Here is a 25,431-nt window from a genome sequence, read left to right as displayed (position 1 = left end):
ATGATGAACTGCTTATGAGACATGTATGCATGTTGCTTGGAATTATGAGGCTATTTATTTACATCAAGTTAGTAAGTACATTCATATATGGCATTTTAAGTCCTTAGGAGTCAAAGTCTGGAAATGTCAGTGATTACAGGCTGCTCTCAGAGTAAAGTTAAATAACAGAGCTGGAATGATTTCTAAAGAAACCTTAAAAGTATTCTGAGTGCTTACCTATTTTTAAAAATGGCATTGTAAGAAGATTGGCGTGATATTAAAAATAATTTTCTAGAAACAAGTTTTACTTCCATAAGAGCTTTGATCAAATACCTCATCATGATGAATAAGGCTAATTACACTTGTGGTCCTTGTGAGCTGCTTTTAAAAATTCATGTGCAAACCTCCCAGCACTCCAGTCTCCTGCCTTCCCCTCCAAGACCTTCAAATCACTGTGAGGTTTTCTGCACCCTGCAGAGGCCTGCTTATCATTTACTACCCTATTTTGTTACTTGCCCTGATGTTCTTCCTGCCCTCCCTAAATATATTCTGAATGATTAAAGGCAAAGATTCTGCTGTTTCTTTCCTTTAAATCTTCCACAATACCTAACATATAATAGGCCCTGGAAAACATCTTTTCCCTGATGATCAGACCGCATCACCTGTAAGAGAGTACTGCAGCACAGATCCCAAACAAGAAAGACACCCCTGTGTTGCTATTCTAGGCAGGAACCGAATGTACAGCTTAGTAAACCTACATGTTTTAAAGATGTAGACAATGCTTTTCTTTCTTTGCATAAATGTACAACTGTCGATTGCCCTCTCTTTCAACATTTAGGCTATAAAGGCAATTATCAGGGAATAATGTAAGGCCAACCCAATTAATACATCTACAAAATAGGCTAAATACATTTGTGTGTGTGTGTGTGTGTGTGTGTGTGTGTGTGTGTGTAAACACAGACACATATATATTCACTTTTCAAAGTACTATACACCATTTAAGAATACAAAAGGTATAAAGAATGACACAACAGATACCCATGTACCCACTATATCACCTAAGAAATGAAATTTCGGGGTGCCTGGTGGCTCAGTCGGTTAAGCGTCCGACTCCCGCCAGGTCACAATCTCGCGGTCCGCGGGTTCGAGCCCCGCGTCGGGCTCTGGGCTGATGGCTAAGAGCCTGGAGCCTGCTTCCGATTCTGTGTTTCCCTCTCTGCCCCTCCCCCGTTCATGCTGTGTCTCTCTCTGTCTGAAAAATAAATAAACGTTTAAAAAAAAATTAAAAAAAAAAAAATGAAATGAAATTTTGAGGGCACCTGGCTACAAGCTCAGTTGGTGGAACATGCAACTCTTTTTTTTTTTTAATTTTTAATGTTTATTTTTGAGAGAGAGACAGAGCATGAGTGGGGGAGGGACAGAGAGAGAGGAGACACAGACTCTGAAGCAGGCTCCAGGCTCTGAGCTGTCAGCACAGAGCCTGACGCGGGGCTTGAACTCCCGAATGAGGAGATCATGACCTGAGCTGAAGTCGGACACTCAACTGACTGAGCCACCCAGGCGCCCCCTTTTTTTTTTAATTTTTATTTTTGGGAGATAGAGGATGAGCAGGGGAGGGGCAGAGAGAGAAGCAGACACAGAATCCGAAGCGGGCTCCAGGCTCTGAGCTGTCAGCACAGAGCCCAATGTGGGGTTCGGACTCACAAACTGAACCACAAGATCATGACCTGAGTTGAACTTGGATGCTTAACTGACATAGCCACCCAGGTGTCCCAAGGAACATGCAACTCTTGACCTCGGGGTTGTAAATTGAGTCCCATGTTAGGTGTAGAGATGACTTACAAATAAAATCTTTACAAAAAATTAATATAGTGTTTTTAAAAAATAAAATTTTGCTAACTCAGCCAAACCCCCTTTCTGTGCCACTCTAATAATCACTTCCACCTTTATCTCCCCAAAGATATTTATTCTCCTTAATTTACTATTTATGATTGCCTTGCATTTTTTTAAGACTGTAAGACATATGTAAGTATCCTTAATATATATTTCTTAAAACATTATGCCACAATTAATTCATCATCCTGGTAATAGACATTTAGGATGTTACCAATTTATAACTATGCCAAGCAATGTTGTTGTGGATATATTTGTGCATTTTATCTGTTTTATAGAAGACTGGCTCTAGAGCTATACATGTTTTCCATTTTCCTAGGTATTGCCAAATTGCTCCACAAATTGTTTTTCCAGTTTATGTTTTATCAGTGTACCCATATCCTCAACACTTGGTATTGTCATACTTTTTATTTTTGCCAAATTCCTGAGTATAAAATGGTATATTATTGTGGATTTAATTTATTAGTGAAGTTGGAAAATTTTTTCATATATTTATTCACGATTTATGAGATTTTTCCCTATGAATTTGTAGTTGTGTACTAAAGAATGTGATCTTCCCACAAAAGAGGTCTGGCCTTTGCCCTTAGCTTCTTAATCTCCAAACCCTTGGAATGTCACTCCTGATAGGAATGTCTTTGCCTGAGGTCATACCACACAATCTGATGATATTGTGATTTGAAAAACAGTGGCTTACAAATATTGCACTACTGTATTTCTCTTTTCCTGTGGATAATTAGATATCCCAGAACCACTTATTTACTCTATTCTTTCTCCAGTTATCTGTAGCGTGTGTCAAGTGTCTATATATGTTTGTCTGTTTCTGAGCTTTCCATTCTATTACATTCCTCTCTCTATATATGCCCTTCCAGTTTCACACCATCTTTTAATTGCTATGACCTAATTCTGCATTTTGATTTCTCATAGAAGGAGCCACTTCTTGATTCTTGTTTTTTAGGAATGTCTTAGCTTTTGCTCCTCTACATAAATTTTAGAATGAGCATTTCAAGTTCCATGAAAAACTTGGTAAGGATTCTGTTAGGAATCTGTAGACCACTTTGGAAACAGCTAACATTTTTAGAATAATGAGAATTCTTCTCCATGAATATATTATCTCTGGATTTATCAAATCTTTAAAAAAATTCTTTAATAAAGATATACAGTAAAACTTTGGATTGGGAGTAACTTTTCTGTGTTTTGCAGGACGAGCAAAAGTTTCTGATAAATTTCAACTTGATAAACCAGTGATGTCTTGCAATACAAGTAGTACGTGTCACCACATGAACACAACTGAGCCAATGGTTCTTGAAATTTGCTTTAATATTCAAGTGCTTTGGATTACAAGCATGTTTCCAGAACAAATTATGCTAGCAAACCTAGGTTTCACTGTATAATTTTCTTGTAAAGGTTTAACATGTTGGATTTATTCCTGGGTCCCTTATACGTTTTATTGCTCTTATAAATGTTTTAAAAAACATTTTAATATTTATTTTTGAGAGAGAGAGAGACCAAGTGTGAGCGGGGGAGGGGCAGAGAGAGGAGGGAGACACAGAATCTGAAGCAGGCTTCAGGCTCTGAGCTGTCAACACAGAGCTGGATGCAGAGCTCCAACCCACAAACCATGAGATCACGTGACCTGAGCCGAGTTGTAGGCTTTACCAACTGAGCCACTGAGGCACCCCTATAAATGATTTTAAAATCAGTTTTCCTGTTCATAATTAAGGGCTTGTAGCAACTCAAACTAAATTGAATATTGATATCACATCCAGCAACTTATTAAGTAAGAATTTGTCTTTTTTTTTTTTTTTTAGAGAAATAACCCAATTTATTTTTTTTTAACGTTTATTTTTTTTTATTTTTGAGACAGAGAGAGACAGCATGAACAGGGGAGGGTTAGAGAGAGAGAGACACACACAGAATCTGAAACAGGCTCCAGGCTCTGAGCTGTCAGCACAAAGCCCAATGTGGGGCTCGAACTCACAGACGTGAGATCATGACCTGAGTCGAAGTCAGATGCTTAACCGAATGAGCCACCCAGGTGCCCCAAGAATTTGTCTTTAGATTAGTTTTGTTTTTCTACATAGACAGTCATGGCATATATAATAAATGAAAGAGTTTTAGTTCTTCTTTTCTAAATCTTATACCTTTATTTGTTTGTTTTGTTGTGGTTTTGCACTGGCTAGAACTCTGGTATAATGTCAAAAACTAGCAGTAATAGTGGGCACCCTCATCATATTCCTTTTTTCAAAGGAAGAGTTATAGTATTTTTCCATTAAATATAATAAATGTTGAAGGTTTTTGGCAGACAGTTTTTATCAGATTGAGGAAATTGTCTTTAATTCCTAGATTGCTTAAAATTGTTTTAAGTATAAACAGATGCTAAATTTTATCATATGTTTTTTCTGCTTCTTTGAAATAACTACGCATTTTTTTCTTCCTTGAATGTATTAATATGGTGAATTACTTTAATTTTTACTGTAAAATAAAATTTGCATTTCTGGGATAAACCCTACTTTACTGTGGTAAATTAAATATTTTACATATTGTTTGATTCTGTTTGCCAATATACAACTTAGGAATTTTTCATTTATTTATGGGAGAATCCAACCTATAATTTTCCATTCTTATATTATCCTACTCTGATTGAAGTAAAACAAGGTAAAATTAGCCTCATTTTCTCTTCTCAGAAAGTTTGTATAAGATTGGAAGTATTGGTGCTCCTGGATGGCTCAGTTAGTTGAGTGGCTGACATTTGACTGGCTCAGGTCATGTTCTCACAGTTGGTGAGTTCAAGCCCTGCGTCAGGCTCTTGCACTGATAGTACAGAGCCTGCTTGAGATTATCTCTTTCTCTCTCTCTCTGCTCTTCTCCCACTCATTCACTCTCTCTCAAAATAAATAAACTTAAAAAAAAAAAAAAGATTGCAAGTGTCTTTACTTCCTTAAAAATTTGGTTTAAAAAAATGGTAGAATTCAAATTCTTACTAAACCTTTTTCATCTGGGTGTTTTCTTTGTGGGAAGGAACTGCTGATCTTCAACTACTGATTCAATTTTAAATGGTTATGGGGCGCCTGGGTGGCTCAGTCAGTTAAGTGTCCGACTTTGGCTCAGTTCATGATCCTACAGTTTGTGGGTTAGAGCCTCCAGTCAGGCTCTCTGCTGACAGCTCAGAGAGTGGAGCCTGCTTCGGATTCTGTGTTTCCCTCTCTCTCTGTCCCTCCCCTGCTCATGCTCTGCCTCTCTCTCAGAAACAAATAAATGTTAATAAATAAATAAATAAATGGTTATAAGTCTGGGGGCACATGGGTGGCCCATTGGTTGAGCGTCAGACTCTTGGTTTTGTCTCGGTCATTCATGGTCTCATGGTTCCTAGGATTGAGCCCTGCGTGGTGCTCCTCGCTGACAGCACAGGGCCTGTTTGGAATTCTCTCTCCCTTTCTCCTTCTCCTCCCCCATGCACTTGCGCTCATGTGTGCTCTCTCTATAAAAATAAACCTAAAAAAATCACTTCCTTTAAAAAAGAGTTTTAAGGCTATATAGATATTCTATTTTTTTTTTTTAATTTTTTTTTCAACGTTTTTTATTTATTTTTGGGACAGAGAGAGACAGAGCATGAACGGGGGAGGGGCAGAGAGAGAGGGAGACACAGAATCGGAAACAGGCTCCAGGCTCCAAGCCATCAGCCCAGAGCCTGACGCGGGGCTCGAACTCACGGACCGCGAGATCGTGACCTGGCTGAAGTCGGACGCTCAACCGACTGCGCCACCCAGGCGCCCCTAGATATTCTATTTTTAAAGACTTTTAAAAGTTATTTAAAGTTATTTAAATAAAACATTCTTTTTCTCTAAATTTTCAAATTTATTAGCATAAAGTTCAGAGTGTTTTTAATCTCTGCTATCTTTGTAGTTGTCCCTTTTTTATTTCTAATATTTGTACCTTCTTTTTCCTTCAACAGCTTTGCCACAGGTTTGTCTACTTTATTAGCAAATTTAGCCTATGGAGTTGCTCTGTTGTATCTCTGTCTGATATTTAATCAATTGCCACTCCTTACTTACCTCCTTTCATTGTTTTTTATATGGGTTTAGTTTGTTGCTTTCTTAACTTCTTAACGTTGAACACTTAGTCTATTAATTTCTAGCCCTTTTTTTTTCTTTTCTAATATGAGAGTTTAGGGGTATAAATTTACATTAAAATACCATTTTTTAAGAATTCCACAAGTTATTGTCACTATTCAATTCTAATTCTTCACATCTATCACATTTTCTTTGTCCCATTAAGTTTTAGTGTTGTTTTTTCTTTTAATTAAAAATGACTAGGGGTGCCTGGGTGGCTCAGTAGGTTAAGGGTCTGACTCTTGATCTCAGCTCAGGACTTGATCTCAGCGTTGTGAGCTAAGGCCCCATGTTGGGCTTCATGCTGGGCTTGGAGACTACTTAAAAAAAAATGTCTACAGGGGTGCCTGGGTGGCTCAGTCAATTAAGTATCTGTGGCTCAGGTCATGATCTCATAGTTCATGAGTTTGAGCCTCATGTCAGGCTCTGTGCTAACAGCTCAGAGCCTGGAGCCTGCCTTGGATTCTGTGCCTCCGTCTCTCTCTGCCCCTCCCCCGCTCATGTTCTGTGTCTGTCTCTCTCAAAAATAAACATTCAAAAAATTTAAAAAAAAATGTCTACAGAGGGTTTGGTTTGATTTTGGTATTGATTTCTAATATAGTTACATTGTGGTTTTTTTTTTTTTGTGAGCCTGGGTGCACGTGGGGAGGGAGGGGGAGGGAAACAGCAGAGAGGAGAGAAAGAGGAAGAATCCCAAGCAGGTTTTGAGCTATCAGCCTGGAGCCCCACGCAGGGCTTGATCACACAAACTGTGAGATCATAACCTGAGCCGAAATCAAGAGTCACGAGGCACCCTAAATACAGTTGTATTGTGATACCTATAGAACATGGTTTGTATAAACTTGAATTTTTAAATTTATTGAGCTATACTTTAAGGATAATATATGGTTAATGTTTCATGTATTCTTGAGAAAGATAGGATTTTTATTTTTAACCTATTGTTTTACATTTGTTCATTAAATTAATTTTATTATTTGCATTATTCAACTATTCTTTATTCTTACTATTATTTTATTTGCTTCATCCATCAATGAAGATCATCAATAAGGTGGCCATATAATTTATGGTCCAAACAACATTTGAGAGTGAAAAAAGATGTGAAAATTATTGTTTATTAATAAAAATTAAATATACATAAAAATAAAATAATTTATTGAAACACTTATTGACTGACAATTGTTTCAATGTTAAGGGACATCTAAAATTGTTCTATTCAAAAACTATTTTATTTTAGTGTATTCTTTTTTTTTTTTAGTTTATTTTATTTTGAGAGAGAGACAGAGAGAGAGAGAAAGCGGGGAAGGAATGGGGGCGGGGAACAGAGGATCTGAAGCAGGCTCTGTGCTGACAGTAGGGAGCCTGATGAGGGGCTCAAACTCACAAACTGTGAGATCATGACGCAAACCAAAGTCAGATGCTTAACTTACTAAGCCACCCAGGCAGCCTTTTCTTTTTTTTTTAGAGGGAGAGAAAGAGCATGAGCAGGGGAGAGGGGTAGAGAGAGAGATCATCTTAAGCAGGCTCCATGCTCAGCACAGAGCCTAAGCCTAATGTAGGGCCTGATCCCATGAGCCTGGGATCATGACCTGAGCTGAAATCAAGAGTCCGATGTTCAACCTACTGAGCCACCCAGATGCCCCCCAAAAATATTTTAAAAATAAAATCCTTTCTAAAAATTCTAAATTATACATATGTATATACTTCAGTCCATTTTTAAGCTGAGTCTGTCTGATGCCAAGTCATTTTTCTGAAAACGATTTTTTAAATATTGTTTTATTTTTAACTTATTTTTAATTTCATTTAAATAAAATTCTCTGCAACCTTCTCTAATGTTGGATTTTTTTTATATAGTTTTTTTTTTTAACGTTTATTTATTTTTGAGACAGAGAGAGACAGAGCATGAACAGGGGAGGGTCAGAGAGAGGGAGACACAGACTCTGAAACAGGCTCCAGGCTCTGAGCTGTCAGCACACAGCCCGACGCGGGGCTCAAACTCACGGACCGCAAGATCACGACCTGAGCCGAAGTCGGCTGCTTAACCGACTGAGCCACCCAGGCGCCCCTAATGTTGGATTTTATAGTTAATTGACTTGGAATTGTAGACCTCTTCATTTGATTTTTCTCTGTAGTCCACATTTCAAATGGAGAATATACTGTCTCTTTAGGTACTGAAGTACCTGGTAAACTCCAGAAAAATATTGTTAAATGGAGGGTATTTAAAGGCCATTTTAAAAAAATGTTTATTTATTTTTTAGAGAGAGACAGGGAGGGGCAGGGAGACAGAGAGTGAGGGAGACACAGAATCCGAAACAAGCTCCAGGCTCTGAGCTGTGAGCACAGAGCCCAATGAGGGGCTTGAACTCATGAACTGTGAAATCATGACTTGAGCCAAAAGTTGGATGCTTAACTGACTGAGCCACCCAGGCGCCCCTAAAGTCCATTTTTTTTTGATACCAAAAAATATTGCAGCCCTAACATTTTCAAATATGTACTGTCTTTTGCTTCCACTCAGTACCTTTCTTCAACACATAATTTTTACAAGATAAAACTCATCAAATAAATTCTCCACTTAAATTCTTTTGAATGTTTTACCATATTTTTATGGTAAATAATCAGAGGCCATTTTGTTCTTTTTTTTTTTTCCATTTCATTATTATTATTTTTTTAAAAGTTAGCTCTACACCCAATGTGGAGCTTGAACTCATACCCTGAGATCAAGAGTGGCATGCTCTACCAACTGAGCCAACCAGGTGCCCCTCCATTTCATTCTTTTCTATTCTAATGTTGAATTCACATTTACCTAATTAAAAATAGGAGCTTCATCATAAGTTAAAAAACTGTAAAGCAAAGTTACAGAATTTCAAAATTAAATCTTATTCTATTTGAGTTTTCAATTATTTATTCTGTTTAGTTTCCTTCTCATTTAAAGCCAGATTTCAATGTCTTCCTATTTGTAAGGTTTGTTTTCAATCATATGATTTGCTAAAAGTTCAAAATGAAAGTTTTTTGGCACACCATCCATTAAATAAACTCACTAAAGATTTCCAACTTAAACAATAGAAATCAAAACATGTAAGGACCCATTCACAAAAAAAGAAAAAAATATCCACAATCAGGACAACACAGGTTGATTTACAAAGCTGTTCTTTAACACTCCAAATGTTTCTAATGTCTGCTCAATAGTGGACTTTGTTGTTGAAAGTCCAGGCTGCCATGCTTTTTTTTTTTTTTTTAATTATTTAACATCAGCTGCTCATAGATATTTTTTCTTTTGGTTATTATGTGTATACATGTTTAAAAATTGGTAAATTTTGTCAAAACTACAATGAGGTACCCATAAGAATGGCTATTATAAAAAAAACGAGAGGGTGCCTGGGTGGTTCGGTTGAGCAGCTGACTTCTGCTCAGGTCATGATCCCATGGCTTGTGAGTTCGAGCCCTGCATGGGGCTCTGTGCTGACAGCTCAGAGCCTGGAGTCTGCTTCAGATTCTGTGTCTCCCTCTCTCTCTGCTCCTCCCCTGCGCGTGCTGTCTCTCTCTCAAAAATAAATAAACATTTAAAAAAATGTAAAAACTAGAAACAAATGCTGGTGAGGATATAGAGAAATTGGAACCCTTGTACATTGCTGGTGGGAACGTAAAATGGTGCAGCTTCTGTGGAAAACAGTATGGAAGTTCCTTATACACAGAATGCCCCTATTATCCAGCAATTCCACTTCCGGATATATACACAAAAGAATTGAAAGCAAGGAATCAAACATATTTGTATACCAAGGTTGACAGCAACATTATTCACAATAGCCCAAAAGTAGAAATAACCTAAATGTCCACTGAGGGATAAATGGATAAATAAAACGTATATACATACAATAGAATATAATTTAGCCTTAAAAAGGAATGAAATTCTGGTACATGCTACAACATGGATGAACCTTGAGGACTTTATGCTAAGTGAAATCAGATAGACATAAAATGATAAATATTGTATGACTCCACAAATTTACAGAGGCAGAAAGCAGAACAGTGATTACCAGGGGCTATGGGCAGGGAGCAATGAGAGTTATTTAATGGGTACAGAGTTTCAGTATGAGATGATGACAAAATTCTGGAGATGGGTAGTGGTGATGATTACATAACACTATGAGTATACTTAATGTTATGAACTGTAGATTTTAAAAATGGTTAAGATGGTAAGTTTTTATGTATATTTTATCACAATAAAATGCTTTAAAAATTTAAAAAATTTTAACGACTATAATATTTATTTTGACTGACAGCTTGGACACAATTTTATATATATATATATATATATATATATATATATATATATATATATAATTGAGATATATATATAATTGAGATATATATATAATTGAGATATATATATAATTGAGATATATATATAATTGAGATATATATATATATATATATATATATATATCACAACCAAGTTCCAAGTACACTGTGCTCCATAGATTTCATAATTTAGTATGAACATTGTTTTTATCACAGTATATAATCATTTAGATTTATATAATACTGATATAAAACTGGCATCTGGGAACTGTTTTCAAAATTTTCTGCTAATAGAGCTAATATATGAATAGCTGCCATTCCACTTTTTATATGGGTACAAGAAAACTTGGAAGTGAAAATGAGCAAAATTAATTTAAAAGGACTCTGTTCTAAATTAAAACTAGGTGTGCATGAATGTCTCAGTTGGTAGAGCATGCAACCCTTGATCTCAGGGTTGTGAGTTCAAACCCCATGTTGGGCATGGAGTCTACTCAAAAAAAATAAATGAAAAAAAAATGTTCACAGAATGATGTGTAAATGTACCTTCTGTAACTGTACATCTTTAATTATTTTCTGGAACACTCTTCTTAAAATAACTGGTAACTTTGGAGTAGATGATGTTTCTTCTTTAGAAAGTTTGTCTCCCAGTTTCACATGGTCCATGTTATCACTCTGGCCCCACTGGTAGATGGTAACATAAATAAGCATTTTATGCTGGTTACTAGCTTATCATCAATCTTGAGAAACAAAAGTATTTGGTTTTTAAACATGCAGTCCGTTAAGAAAAAAATTTTTTAGTAAAAAAATTAAAAAAAAATTTTTTTTAACGTTTATTTATTTTTGAGACAGAGACAGAGCATGAACAGGGGAGGGGCAGAGAGAGAGGGAGACACAGAATCTGAAACAGGCTCCAGGCTCTGAGCTGTCAGCACACAGCCCGACACCGGGCTCGAACCCACGGACCGTGAGATCATGACTTGAGCTGAAGTCAGACGCTTAACCGACCAAGCCACCCAGGCGTCCCAGTAAAAAAATTTTTTTAAAAGGGGTGCTTAGGTGGCTCAATCGGTTAAGCGTGTGACTTCGGCTCAGGTCATGATCTGTTTGTGGGTTCGAGCCCCACATTGGGCTCTGTGTTGACAGCTCAGAGCCTGGAGCCTGCTTCAAATTCTGTCTCCCTCTTTCTCTGCCCCTCCCCTTGCTCATGCTGTCTCTCAAAAATAAATGTCAAAAAAAATTTTTTAAACATGTACGTTCATGTTATTAAAATTCTTGTTGCCCCAGTAGTTCACTGCAGGAGCCTTACAACACACTTCCTCACTGGGATCCTTGGTCTATGGATGGATCTGACTGCAATGCAGCTGTAGCTTTTAGAAGTCCCAGGAAGTCCCAGGTCTCAGGCTTAGGTCTCAGGCACTACTTTAGGCAGTGGTCTTAGTCTTAACTCTCTACTACACAAAGCCTTTGAGTTGGCCAAAGAACATTCCTGGATGAGCACAAACTTCAGGGCAGCCCATGGCTTCAAGGCATGTTTCTGCTTCTGGCCCTGATGGTTTCCTCACTTTCTTATTAAAAGTTAATTAAAAAAAAAAAAAAGATGCTTCTTCTCTGTGAAATGGGCATGATGGGGATGTCAATTCTATAGAGCACTATGTAAAGCACTTGGAACACTACTTGGCAAATAATTAGCACCATAACAGGGCTAGATGATATTCTTTTAACAGTAATTTCTATGTATTTATTATAGGAAGGTTTCCAAAATTTGGAGTCTAGTATATTATTGGGTATGCAGCATGTTCATATATTTCACAGTAACTACCAGAAATATTTTTTGTTTTAAATATGTTTGTTTGGGTCAGCAAATTACCACTGCACTGTATTTATGTAACTGAACCTCCCTGAAGCCACATAAAGAACATTTGTGTATCTTAGAAAAACGTGGTGTAAGTTTATAAACATATAAATTTTTGTGTAAGCTCTGATTCAGCAGTTTTAAGTGTAAAATCAGCAAAAGGATCTGGGTCACCAGTCTTCCCTTACTATAAAAAATAGCACAAAATTGCTTAATTTTAAATGTCATGAGAAATTTTGTTTTTATTGGTTAAAAACATGATTGTTTAATGTATATATACATGAATGTACATTAAAATATTTGGATATTTAAAATATATTTTGTGTGTGTGACCTCATATGCTTGATATAAAAGTTTATAAGTTCAAAGCAGTGTATATTTGCTACTAATTACCAAGATTTTGATCTTGCTGTACTTTTTCATCAGAATTTCTGGGACACTTCCCAAGTAAACCTATTAACATTCTAGAAAAATAAAAGATAACAGTACACTAAATAAAAGCAATTTGGCAAGCAAACCAGTGTACATTTAAGTTACAAAGTTTTTTTTTAAACAATTCTTAAAATTCATCCAAAAAGCATATTGAACCATATTTTAAATACATGTATTAAATACATAAAACATTTTTTTTCTCCTTTTACTCTTTCCACCTCCCCACCCCCCGCCAAATCCTAGTGAAATGGATACTGTGTGTGTGGTACAAGGCACTTTGAACACAGGCTATGCAGGTTTGGTTTGCAATATTTCCTCTAAGTAAAGCAATGTGGATGGAAACATGTAGACAGTTGCATTTATATGCAACTTTGTGAAGCTTCCTATATAGGAATATATTCTTCATATAATTTTTAAATAACTTTTCCTGGCTAAAAAAATGAATCATGCTCATTATAGAAAGTTAGGAGATAAAGGAAAATATGGAAAAAAAAATAAAGATACTGTAATCCTACCATATAGAGGTACCTACTGGCAATAACCTGGTGTGTTTATATCCTGTCTTTTTTCCTAAGTATGCAAAAATATAAACATATACATAAAAATATGATTACATTATTTACAGGATTTGACATCCTGCTTTTTCACTGGATAAAGTGGTCCTGAGTTGCTTACCTTTCCCTTTATATGTTCTTCATAAGAATTAGGGCCAATAAAAACTTTCATTGAATGGATATACCATAATGTAAAATAAAAAATGGTATTTCTAATTTTATAGCTTTTAAAGTTTTATTTTATATAAATAAAATTTTATTTTACATAAAACTTTAAAAGCTATAGAATTATAAATATATATAACATTTTTGACAACTGATGCCTCCCAGTATGTAGTTCAACTAGTACATGGTCTCTTTATGTTTTCATAACTCCTCAAAGGCTGGGAAAAGCCAACAAGTGAGACACTGCACAAGGATACCACACTCTGAACATTTCAGGTCATATCCCAAGGGTCCATTCGAAAGTGATAAAGAGTCTATACCATCACACATGGATAACTGAAGATCTGCTTGTAAAGTCCACATGCTGAACTCCTACAAGCTGTAAAACAGAGTTGATGGGTTTGTGATCCAACCTATTTCTATCACGGTGTATAAAATGGATGTTGTTACCTAGAAGAGAGTAAGAATAAAAGGCAGAAGTTGGCATACAGTATTATTCATTAGATTTATTGCTTATTAGAATAAAGGAAGCAAAAGCAACTTTTAATTAATCCTAAGGGAAAAATTAATTGCCTGGAGTTCATAATATTCTCTATATAATGCCATAATAATTTTTAATTAAGGTAATAAAGGATGAAAAGGATTATGGTTAAATAAGAGTGATACTTAATGTTTTATGAGATCTAAGGGGAAATATTCTTAAATTATAACCTCTGTTAGGTTTTATTAGATGTAATTAAATAAAATGTCCTGTCAAACAGACAGGAACAATACAGAACATAGATATCAAATGGAAAATCACATCTGTTTCTTAAATGTAATAATGGAATAAATCACTTGCTTAAAAAAAAATTCACTCTCAAACACTGATTTAATAGGCTATCTGCATTATAACCAGAGACCAAAAGAGGCTGAAAAGCAGGGCATTGAGACTGTTAAGACCTCCACAACAAACCTTTTATCTGCTCAAGTAAAAAAAACCCTGTAATTTATAGGTCTAGATCTTTTTACTTTGATTCTTAGAATCAAAGCCAGATGTTGAACTTAAAACATTAGATTAGCTTTTTTTATTTCAACCTACAGCTGAAATTCTGTAATTCTTTGCATGTGTGTTTTTTCTTTTCAAATTTTTATTTAAATTCTAGTTAGTTAACATATAGTACAATATTGGTTTTAGGAGTAGAATTCAGTGATTCATCACTTACATACAACACCCAGTGCTCATCACAAGTGCCTTCCTTAATACCCATCACCCATCTAGTCCATCCACCCCCCCCACCTTCCTCCATCAACCCTCATGATTAACTATAAGAGGCATGTTCTCTGCATTATACTTAACTGTTGTCTATAGTATCACTGTAGATTTAATATCATGAATTGGCTTATTATCAAATAAGGCAAAATGAAATACTGGGTTAACTGTGATAGATTTGTGTAAATAAGTACACCCAGCTCTTTCCTTAGAGGAGCTACACTCCTTCCAGCAGAGAGTATCAAAATATTCTCTTTATTGAGTATGTTCCAGTGATGAACTCCATGTGCTCATCACTCTTACACACCTGAACATGTGGTCACATGATACTGAGACAATGGAGATGAGGGGCTCACAACAGGTTGGACGATGGAAACAAGCCATCCAAAACTATGGCTCAATGTCATTGAGGATAATCTATAGGACTCAGTCTCATAAAACAGGGCTTCTCTTCTGTCTGGTCTAACTGGTGTACACAAGAGAGGGAAAGAGATTGAATGACAGGTTTTAGCTAGCTAAAGTACTCTAACTGCAGAAAGCCAAAAAGCCATAATGTTTGGTCAAAAGCCTCCTTCTAAAGACTTTTAGACATCTGGAGTTTATTAAAGTAAAATTTTATAACTTTTAGAAGCTATGCTCACTATTGTGGACAGTCTCAAAGAGGAAGAACTAAGAAAAATCTACTTAGTGCCTGTCCCTGACTACAATACTTGAACATGGTAGAGATCCAACAGTCAACCAGTTAGCAATGTGGAGCCAAAGAAATTTCAGGTATTCCAATCAATAAAGCTACTAAAACTATGTGGCTTATAGTAATTGTTACTGAATGAGCTGACTTGCCTTCTGACACTAAATAAGTCTTCTAGCCTTATTAGATATAAGTAACTGGATTGATTCTTCTATTGACGACCCCTCCCCCCTCCAAAAAAAAAAGGCAGGGTGGGGGGGAAGCTTGAGGATTTTCTCTTATGTGGAAATGTTCACTTCCATGAACTTCTTATTTTATTTATTTTTATTTATTTTTTAAGAGAGAGAGAATATGCACAAGCTGGGAGAGGGGCTGGGGGAGGAGGGGGGGAAGAGAGAGAGAGAAAGAGAGAGAGAGAGAGAGAGAGAGAGAGAGAGAGAGAGAATCTTAAGCAGGTTCCACGCTCAGTGCAGACCCCAATGCAGGGCTCAGTCCCACAATGTTGGGACTACAACCTGAGCCGAAGTCAAGAGTCAGACATTCAACTGTCTGGACCACCCAAGTGCCCCTCCATGAACTTCTTAAACAGTTTTATAGCCATATACAATTCACCAAACCACCACTGACTTTCCTATCTCAAATACTGAAATCACTCAGGCACAGAATGATGGGCACATTACATCCAATAAACAGACACAAAATACACAGAAGCCTTTAAAAACAAAAGATGCCCCCTGCTCCCTACAAGCACAGAATGGTGACTATTACAATGTCAAATTGCCATTTTTACATGGTATCTATTTTATGAAGAAACTGGGTGGCCTCTTAACTTCTAAAAGGCACAAAAAGCATACTGCTGGAATTGCACTTTGATGCTTACCTGGACCTAAAATGAGGGTTCCACCTTGCTGAGCAGGGTCTCCTTGAAAATCAAAAAGAGGGCCAGTCACTGCCCTCCACAGGCTCTGAATGCTTCCCGAGAGTACATTTGATTTTATATGGGGACTCTTTCCTGAAATATTGGGAATTGTCTTTAGATATTATCATTTTATATTCAATTAGATATCAGAAGATAATGTTAGTACTTCTGTAAAACATTCACTCTCTCTTTCTGAAGTATAGTTGACACAGAATGTACATTAGCTTGGGGTATATAACAGCAATTCCATAGCTCTGTAGTTGGGCTATGCTCACTACAAGTGTAGCTGCCATCTGTCATCATCCAAAGCGATTGAAATACCATTGACAATATTCCCTATGTTGTACCTTTCATTGCTATGACTTATTAATCCTATAACTGGTAGCCTGTACGTCCCAGTCCCCGTCACCCACTTTTGCCCATCCCTCTCTAAAACATTCTCTTTCTTGTGTGTTATCTTACTTTCAAGTTGTCTTTTTTTCTTCCTTCAAGGAAAGGCTTCTCAGCCTTTCACTATTGACATTTTGGAGCACACAAGTCTTTGTCCTGTGCAACGTACGATGTTCAGCAGCATCACTGCCCTGTGCACCCACTAGATGCCATAGCACCATTCACCAAGTTGTGACAACCAAAAATGTCTTCACACAATACCAAATGTCCCCTGATCGAGAACTACTACTTTAAAGGAAGAAGTCATGATATATCCCAATGCCACAGAAGAATGTCAGCTACAGACTTCTCAAATTGGTAGTGCTTTCCCTTTTCTCTTTAAAGGTTTTATTTTTAAGTAATCTCCACACTCAACATGGAGCTCGAACTCATAACCCCGAGATCAAGAGTCACATGCTCTACTGACTGAGCTGGCCAGGCGCCCCAGTGCTTTCCCTTTTAATACCCCATTTATCCTCTTTTGAGTCTCTCACCTACTATAAGTAACTACACTCCTTTTCAAGAGACACTGTGGCACAGACTATTATATGCTGGCAAAACCCATTTCCTCTTTCTGGGCCCACAGCTAAATTTCCTGGCAGTTTCGTATGGCCACGTGACTATGTTCTAACCCCTGAATAAAATGATTTGGACCATTTCCAGGCCAACTCCTTAAAACTTCCCACAAGTGATTCTCCATATTCCCTCTACATTCTTGGAAGCCTTGGGTTGAAAATGACAGAGCCACAAGATGGAAGAGGCCTCAGTCCTTCCTACTGTGTTCCTGTTGGTATTGCTGCTTGGAGGAGAGACATCTGAATAGATACACCCATCTTGAAATTAACAGAAAAAGAACTAATCTTCTACTGTGTTATGCTACTGAGACTTTGGGAGTTCTCTGTAACAACAGCTACTCCAGCCACCTTTCCATCTCTCCTTGGCTGTCAGTTTTTCAGTCTCCTTTCCCACTGTGACTAATACTTCCCTTCCACTCCCACTGAGTAAAGGGACTCAGTCTCTTTACCCTTCTTGTAACTTATCTTTCTCCTATCCTTGCCTTTTATGTTTTGCTTTTGGTTTATTATTTACACTGCCTTTGACCTGCCTAAATTCCTAGTATTTCCAAATACCTATTATTTCCCTTCATCTCTACGACTCTTTTATTTGTTTCATGTTTCCATTATGATGGACACTGATGTTACCAAAAAACAAATACAGGCTCATTAGCTTAGAGACATGAGTAAAAGACTGGTTTACTGGTTTATAGGATTCTCTATCTAAAATAAATATTCAGAAATCCAAACTATTTCTTCAGGTCCAAAGATGGGGTCATTTAATATTTCTGAAACTTTAGAAATTCAATTGAAGGAGATTCCATGACCTAGAATCGACAGTCTTTGCTTCAAACACGATCTAATTTTGCCCATTTGAATTTAGTTCATATGTATAAAACTCCTGTTTTTCAGTCTTCTACAAACCCATTATTTCCTGGCATGTAAAGGCTTTATTTTCTTTATAAAATATATATTTGTCTTTATAAAATGTCTTTTATATTTGTCTTTATAAAATGTCCATTAATTTAAAATTATCTTATTTTTTAGTGTCTTAATTTCCAAGTAGGACTATTCTGAGACTTACGCTTTTTCAGAGAGGAACTTGTAAAAGATGATCTTATGAGAAAATAATGTTTTCTGGTTGGAAATACAGTACTTTAACACAGGTCAGAAGAGTTTAAAAGATTTAAATATACCTTATCTAATAACTACAAGCATAAGTTTTGTTTCAAATTCATCTGTTTTCTTTTCAATTCTGTATTTTTATTGTGCCTGCGAATGGTGAGGTGTTACAGATGAAGCTCACAGTTTAGATCTAAAGTGCTAAATGATAAACAGAACTTACACACACTGGGACTATTATAACACAGAAAACAGTCTACCAATAAGTAAGGCTCACAATCTGTACATTGCAATTTCCTATACCGAGGAGAAAAAAGGAAATAGTAAACTCTGTTTATGATAGCTCATTATTAGTTTTAATAAAAGTTAGGTTGCTTTTGGGGCGCCTGGGTGGCTTGGTCGGTTAAGCGTCGGACTTCGGCTCAGGTCATGATCTCACGGTCCGTGAGTTCGAGCCCCGCATCGGGCTCTGTGCTGACAGCTCAAAGCCTGGAGCTTGTTTCAGATTCTGTGTCTCCCTCTCTCTCTGCTCCTCACCTGTTCATGCTCTGTCTCTCTCTGTCTCAAAAATAAATAAACGTTAAAAAAAAAAAGTCTGTTCTTCTCTTTATTTTATTTATTTATTTATTTTTAATTTATTTTTGGGACAGAGAGAGACAGAGCATGAACGGGAGAGGGGCAGAGAGAGAGGGAGACACAGAATCGGAAACAGGCTCCAGGCTCCGAGCCATCAGCCCAGAGCCTGACGCGGGGCTCGAACTCACGGACCGCGAGATCGTGACCTGGCTGAAGTCGGACGCTTAACCGACTGCGCCAGCCAGGCGCCCCTGTTCTTCTCTTTAAAAAAAAAAAAAAAAAAAAAAAGTTAGGTTCCTTTTTTGAAAAAATATCAGTAAAGCAATCGTATCAACTCTATGTCATAAATAGCTCCTGACCCATCCCCTCCTCTTCATCTCCATTTTCTGCCAGAGCACTTCTTTCTAGTCTATTGCTACACCCTACTATAACTGTATCAGTGGCTCTGGCTTGGCAAGTTCTAAATACTCCACCACAATGGACACATGGCTATCACTTCTCTACCTAAAATGCTTGTGTGACATCCCTACTGCCTCCAGAGCAAATCCAAACTCCTTGGCTGGTCACCCCAGACTCAGTCTGAAATGGCCAACACCTGTCCCCTGGCTCACACCAATTCCTCAAATGGCTCCTAGACTCTGGTGTGATGCAGGGATCTACACTTCTCCAAGGGCCACAGTTTTTCATGCCCATGTGCTTTTGCATGTGCTTTCTGTCAGCAGCACCCTTCTCCAGACTCATCTCACCCAGCTAACTCCTTTAAGAGTAGGTTTATGGAGTGGGGTGCCTGGGTGGCTCAGTTGGTTAAGTGTCCAACTTGAGCTCAGGTCATGATCTTGCAGATCACAAATTTGAGCCCCGCATCTGGCTCTGTGCTGACAGCTGGGAGCCCGAAGCCTGCTTTGGATTTTGTGTCTCCCTCTCTCTCTGCCCCTCCCCTGCTCATGCTCTGTCTGTCTCTCTCTCTCTCTCAAAAATAAATAAGCATTAAAAAAAATTGAAAAAGAAAAAAGAGTGGGCTTAGGTGACACCTCCTCTGGAGAAGCCTTTCCAGATTCTTCTCTGCCCTCATATTTCTGGTAATGATATTCTCCTTACATGTTTTCTAGTACAAGCCCTTAAATTGTAATCAGCTGTTCGCTTCTGTTTCCTAGAGAAGAGTATGAGTTTCAGGATGGCAGGGGCTGTTTATCACTGTTCTTCTGGGAGCATCCACCAAAGTGGGGATTACTGACAAGAGTGCAACAATATTTTTTGAGAGTGAATGATTTGAGTTTGAGTTCTCTCATTTGGCATTTTTTTTAATTAAAAAAAATTTTGTTTATTGATTTTTTTTTTTTTTTTTTTTTTTTTTTTTTTTTTTTATTTATTTTTGGGACAGAGAGAGACAGAGCATGAACGGGGGAGGGGCACAGAGAGAGGGAGACACAGAATCGGAAACAGGCTCCAGGCTCCGAGCCATCAGCCCAGAGCCCGACGCGGGGCTCGAACTCACGGACCGCGAGATCGTGACCTGGCTGAAGTCGGACGCTTAACCGACTGCGCCACCCAGGCGCCCCTGTTTATTGATTTTTGAGAGAAAGAAAGAGAGAACAGGGGAAGGGCAGAGAGAGAGGGGAGACATAGAATCTGAAGCAGGCTCCAGGTTCTGAGCTGTCAGCACAGAGCCCAACGGGGGGCTTGAACTCACAACCACGAGATCATGACCTGAGCCAAAGTTGGACACTTAATTGACTGAGCCACCCAGGCACCCCTTCTCGTTTGGCATTTTAGAAGCCACATTCTTTCCACCTAAAACATGCAGCAATGGTTCACCTAAAGCTGATGAAGCTCTGTTAATTATAAAGAATTGTGCTAAGGGCAGGGAATATGGACCACATAACAATGAATAAAATTTCAAATTCTTCAAATAACCATAGTATCTGCACACCTTAATCACTAATAGAGTACATAATAAAGTACAAGGTGCTATTAAAGTACAATGAGGGAAGCAATAACTTCTGCTTGAAGGGCCCCTTTGAGTTGGGCTTCAATGAAAACAGATTTCATCAATTAAAGAACATATACTATTCAAAGCTATGGTTTGAAGTAGCAAAATATATGTTTGTTTGAAGTAGCAAAATATATGAACTCAAGCAATATTATTTTTTCATTGAATTACAAAAGTAAAATGTACTTACTGTTAGGGGTGCCTGGGTGGCTCAGTCAGTTAAGCATCCAACTCTTGACTTCAGATCAGGTCATGATCTCACAGTTGGTTCAAGACATCGAAGCCCACTTCAGGCTCTGCCCTGATGGCGTGGAGCCTGCTTGGGATTCTCTCTCTCCCTCTCTCCATACCCCTCCTCTACTCACACATGTGCTATCTCTCTCTCAAAATAAATAAACATTAAAAAAAATGTACTCCCACTGTTAAAAGCACAAAAGCCACTTTTCTAACTTCTATAACTTGGGGTAAGCATGGCAGTATCTTTTAAAACCTTTTTCATTACACACACATATACATACTCTTGATCTTTATGAAAATGGTTTTTATTTCCACAAAAACAGAATCAAACCAAAAACAGTGTTCTGCAACTTGCTTTCTTCACTCCTTTGGTACTTCACAGCTTTCTATGTCATTACACCTAGGAAATGAATCCTTGAGAATCTGGTGTATCTGGCCCACTTACTAGAATCCTAAAAACCAGCCTGATTTATGAGTTTACCATTCGTTTCTCTATGCATACATACACAAATGTAAAATACACCACCGGCATTTTCTGATGGGACGTGTCATGTCTTACCTGAAGGGGCAATTTCTTCACCTCTTTTCATTCCTAATTTTTTATAAATTTCTCTCTCAGGATCAACATAGATTTCATGAGAATACCCAGTCAGTTTGCAGAAAGGCTAAAAAAAGATAATATTTGGAATTTGTATTAGTAAAAATGAGAGAGAAAAGTAATGATAATCTATCTTTATTTTTCAAATAAAATAATTTTTATGTCTGAAACTGATTTAATCTGTTGGTTTCGCAATTTCTGATGATACCTTTACCTCAATATGATGGTAGGATGACTGTCCAATCACTATAAGGGTGACATTTGCTTCCTTTAGGAGAAAAAAAGGACAGGTACATATTACCAGAAATTATATATGTTTTATAAAACTCCCCCTTATTCAACTCTTTTGTTCCATTCTAATGCCACCTATAGGCTTCTAGAAGAATGGAATAAACAGCAAAATTGTGTGAATCAAAATAAAGAAATGTATGCTAAAATGTTCAGTTAATTCAGTTGGTCTTTTGCCAAGAAAGAACTTCAAAATAATATAGCCAATAATTCTTTCCTCTCCCCAAAGACATACATTAAAAAAGAATAAAAATTATTGGAGGGTTTTTAAAAATCAGACAATTTTACTTTTTCACATCCCAATTACTAATGCCTGAGGGAAACAGATCTTAGTTTTATAAAGGTTGCCCAATTTCTTCACTCAAAAATTCACCTGGGAACAAACGTATATGTATCTGAAAAAAAGCGCGTATGTGGATGTCCCAGGAATGTGGAAAGCGCATCCTAACAAATACAAATGTTCACCTTTAAGATATATTAGTATTTTCGCATAGTCAACAACTATTTGCAGTGCTCTTATTACAAAAATAAAGGGAATAAAATAGCAATAATTTCTAGCATTTGTGCTTTTGGTCATTATCATTCAACATTTGCAAATAAGTTACTAACATCTAAATTATTATGATTAGTACATATTAGCAGGCAGTACATAGAAAAGTAAAGCAGGACAAAAATAGATCTCTAACCTCTGTCTACTTTTTGAAAGTGTTGGGAGAGATGTGCGGGAAGGTGATAATATGGGTTTGTGAGAGTCTGTTCTGGAGATGTGTCATACTCACCACACCTCGCTTTTTTTTTTTTTTTTTTAATTTTTTTAACGTTTTTATATTTATTTTTGAGACAGAGCATGAACGGGGGAGGGTCAGAGAGAGGGAGACGCAGAATCTGAAACAGCCTCCAGGCTCTGAGCTGTCAGCGCGGAGCCCGACGCGGGGCTGGAACTCACGGACCGCGAGATCATGACCTGAGCCGAAGTCGGCCGCTTAACCGACTGAGCCACCCAGGCGCCTCCACACCTCGCTTCTTAATAAATGACAGGTGACTTTCACAAGGTCGCCCTGAGGCAAGGCACACTGCTGCTCACTCTCAGGAAACTTACTTGTAAGAAACTCTTGGGGATTTTGGCCAGATCTTCTACGTATTCCTTGCAGATGTAACACAGGAAATGCTGAAATCCCAACACGGCAAAAAGGGCAAGTTAGCAACTATAAAAGACCAAGTACTTTGTTACTCATGACGCCACTCGAGGTGGACAAAAAAGGTGTGAAGGGCGCTCGAGGTGCATTAAAATTGGGCCGCACCCGCTCTTAGGCCTCGTTTGCTGGGAGAATGTACTTGGCTTGGCGGGCTATTTTTCCATTCCTATTAAAGGAAGCCAGAAGGGCAGTTAGTATTCCGGAAGCCTCTACTGACCAGCAATGGGGATGGCCACGCCCAGGGAGACCTCACTCTTGGGCCTTGAACCTTCTCAGGGACCCGATGTCCCCCAGCAGAGGCTACAGAAGCAACCTCCATCCCAGCCTGCCGCAAGGTCCCTGCTCTGGGCCGCCCCTCTGCCTGCGCTCACCCTCACGAAGACCACGATAACCCGGCGCTCCCGAAACAGCGCGCCGAACGGCACCTGCCTCCCGGAGGCGTCCAGCACAGACAGCTCGGCCACTGTTGCGGCCAGGGGCTGCCCGCGCTCTGGGCCGCTAGGGACTGCGGCCGGGGCGGCGCGGCCGCTGACCTGCCGCGTTACCGGGGCGAGGGCAAGGTAGGCCATCGCGCCCAGCATCTGCCCGGCCGGCCAGGGATCGCGCCCACCGGGCTCAGGCTGATCGCATAGGCTGTGCCAGACGGGTCGAGGCCGATCAGAGTGCACCCGGCGGAGCAATTCGGGACTGGGGATGGGACGCAAGGCTGGGCGGGACTCAGGGCGGAGCGGGGCAGGACGCACGGGGCGGAGCTGCGTGGGGTCCCGGCCCGCGGGGGCGACCCTCGTCGCGGCGGGGCGGGGCGCAACCTGGGTGGGGCGGAGCTGAATGCGGGGCGGGGCGGGGCGCAACCTGGGAGGGGCGGGACGGAGCTCCCGGCGGGCCGTAGGGCAGAGCACAAGGGGCGGAGCTGCGTGAGCTTCCGTCGGGCGTGGACGCTGGGTCGCGGCCCGCTGGGTGCTGGTAGACTGGAGTGTACGGGGACTGGATGGGGCGCACACCGCAGCTACGAGATGAGTCTCCGCTGGCCGCGACGCGCAGGCAAGCTTAAGCTGCACGGGTGTTTTCTGACTCAGCCACTATAGGTAGGAAGAGGGAGAGGGGTCCAGGGGAGAAAAAGTTGTTTAGGAAGGACGCAGCCCCCTGCTTCGGCCGAAGTTACTTCTTACTTAGAGAACCAGTTACCAATTTAAAGAATTTTCTTCTCAGAACAGCCACATTTATGATTTAACAGACTTATTGTATTTTCCTTCTATTCCGTTTTTAACCGAGCCCTTAGTTCTGGTGTTTTGTTTTGAGGTATCATTAATACACAGTGTAATGAACACATCTTAGGTGTAGAGTTAATTTTTATTTTTAAAATAAATATTTAATTTTAACTTAATTTAATTTTTTTTTTTTTTTTAATTTTAGAGAGAGCACGCGCGGGCGTGGGAGAGGGGCAGAGGGAAAAAGAGAGAATCCCAAACAAGCTCCACACTCAGTGTGGGGCCTGATCTCAGAACCCTGGGATCATGACCTGAGCCAAAATCCGGAGTCAAAGGCTCAACCGACTGAGCTATCCAGGTGCCCCAAATCTTTAATTTTTAATTTAAAGATTGCCAACATTTTATCATGGATATTTTATTTTTTTATTAAAAAATGTTTTTGTACTGAATTGGGTTTTTATTACAACTATTATTTGTATACACATGGTCAAATGACATAAGTCATTACATAATTTGATATGCAATTATTAAATATAAAATGCAAAATTATTTTTGACATTTATTTCTTGACATGAATGGGCTTTTCCCCTGATTCTTGTATCTGTGAATAAATATTAGTCATTTTGCTAGTAGAATTCTGCTCAGCATAAACGATGCCACCGTAAGATTTAAAATACACATCTCTTGATTTATGTTTATGCATTTTTGTTGAGTATATACCCAGGAGAATAATGATTGGGTCATTGGATGTGCATTTCTTCTTTTTTTTTCTGACCGTGATTAAACAAGGAGTTTTTATTTATTTATTTATTTATTTAATTTTTTTATTAAGTTTTTAATTTCAGTTTCAGGTGTACGTATCTTGGATATTTTACAACATGCTCAAAAAATTGAAAGAATTGTGCAGTGAACACTCCTGGGTCCACCATCTAGTTTCTATCGATAATGTTTTACTCTGTCACTTTTCTGCCAGAGTCCAGCCCCAGCAGGTCCAGGGGTTTCTGAAGGATGAATGGCGTCTGCGAAAATAACAAATGGACACAGACAATAGCAGTGTGTTAGATAGGCCGCTTTATTGTGGCAAGTGTGGCATT

General features: G+C 38.5%; 1 protein-coding gene across 4 annotated transcripts in view; it reads right to left on the bottom strand.

The window, feature by feature from the left end:
• PRXL2C (peroxiredoxin like 2C) overlaps positions 1-23,844 on the bottom strand; it is a 37,301-nt gene extending 13,457 nt beyond the window's left edge. The window contains exons 1-7 of one of the 4 annotated variants that reach the window (XR_009251729.1): positions 23,501-23,844; positions 23,033-23,101; positions 21,860-21,913; positions 21,607-21,712; positions 16,101-16,232; positions 13,601-13,730; positions 10,821-10,958 (exon numbers count right to left, since the gene is read on the bottom strand). Coding sequence is in view for 2 of the 4 variants with exons in the window: in XM_058695483.1 (XP_058551466.1) it covers positions 13,603-13,730; positions 16,101-16,232; positions 21,607-21,712; positions 21,860-21,913; positions 23,033-23,101; positions 23,501-23,710 (699 nt within the window). In the remaining 2 variants the exon portion in view is untranslated. Of the gene's footprint in view, positions 1-10,820; positions 10,959-12,340; positions 13,731-16,100; positions 16,233-21,606; positions 21,713-21,859; positions 21,914-23,032; positions 23,102-23,500 lie in introns of those variants that run through there. The other 3 variants (XR_009251728.1, XM_058695483.1, XM_058695482.1) reach the window with 3 other exon arrangements.
• Positions 23,845-25,431: the final 1,587 nt, after the last annotated feature.

This window comes from Neofelis nebulosa, chromosome 12 (genome assembly GCF_028018385.1).
Source record: "Neofelis nebulosa isolate mNeoNeb1 chromosome 12, mNeoNeb1.pri, whole genome shotgun sequence".
Lineage (NCBI taxonomy): Eukaryota > Metazoa > Chordata > Mammalia > Carnivora > Felidae > Neofelis > Neofelis nebulosa.
The sequence above is the reverse complement of the archived record's forward strand: the minus strand, read 5'-3'. Positions and strand labels throughout refer to the sequence as shown.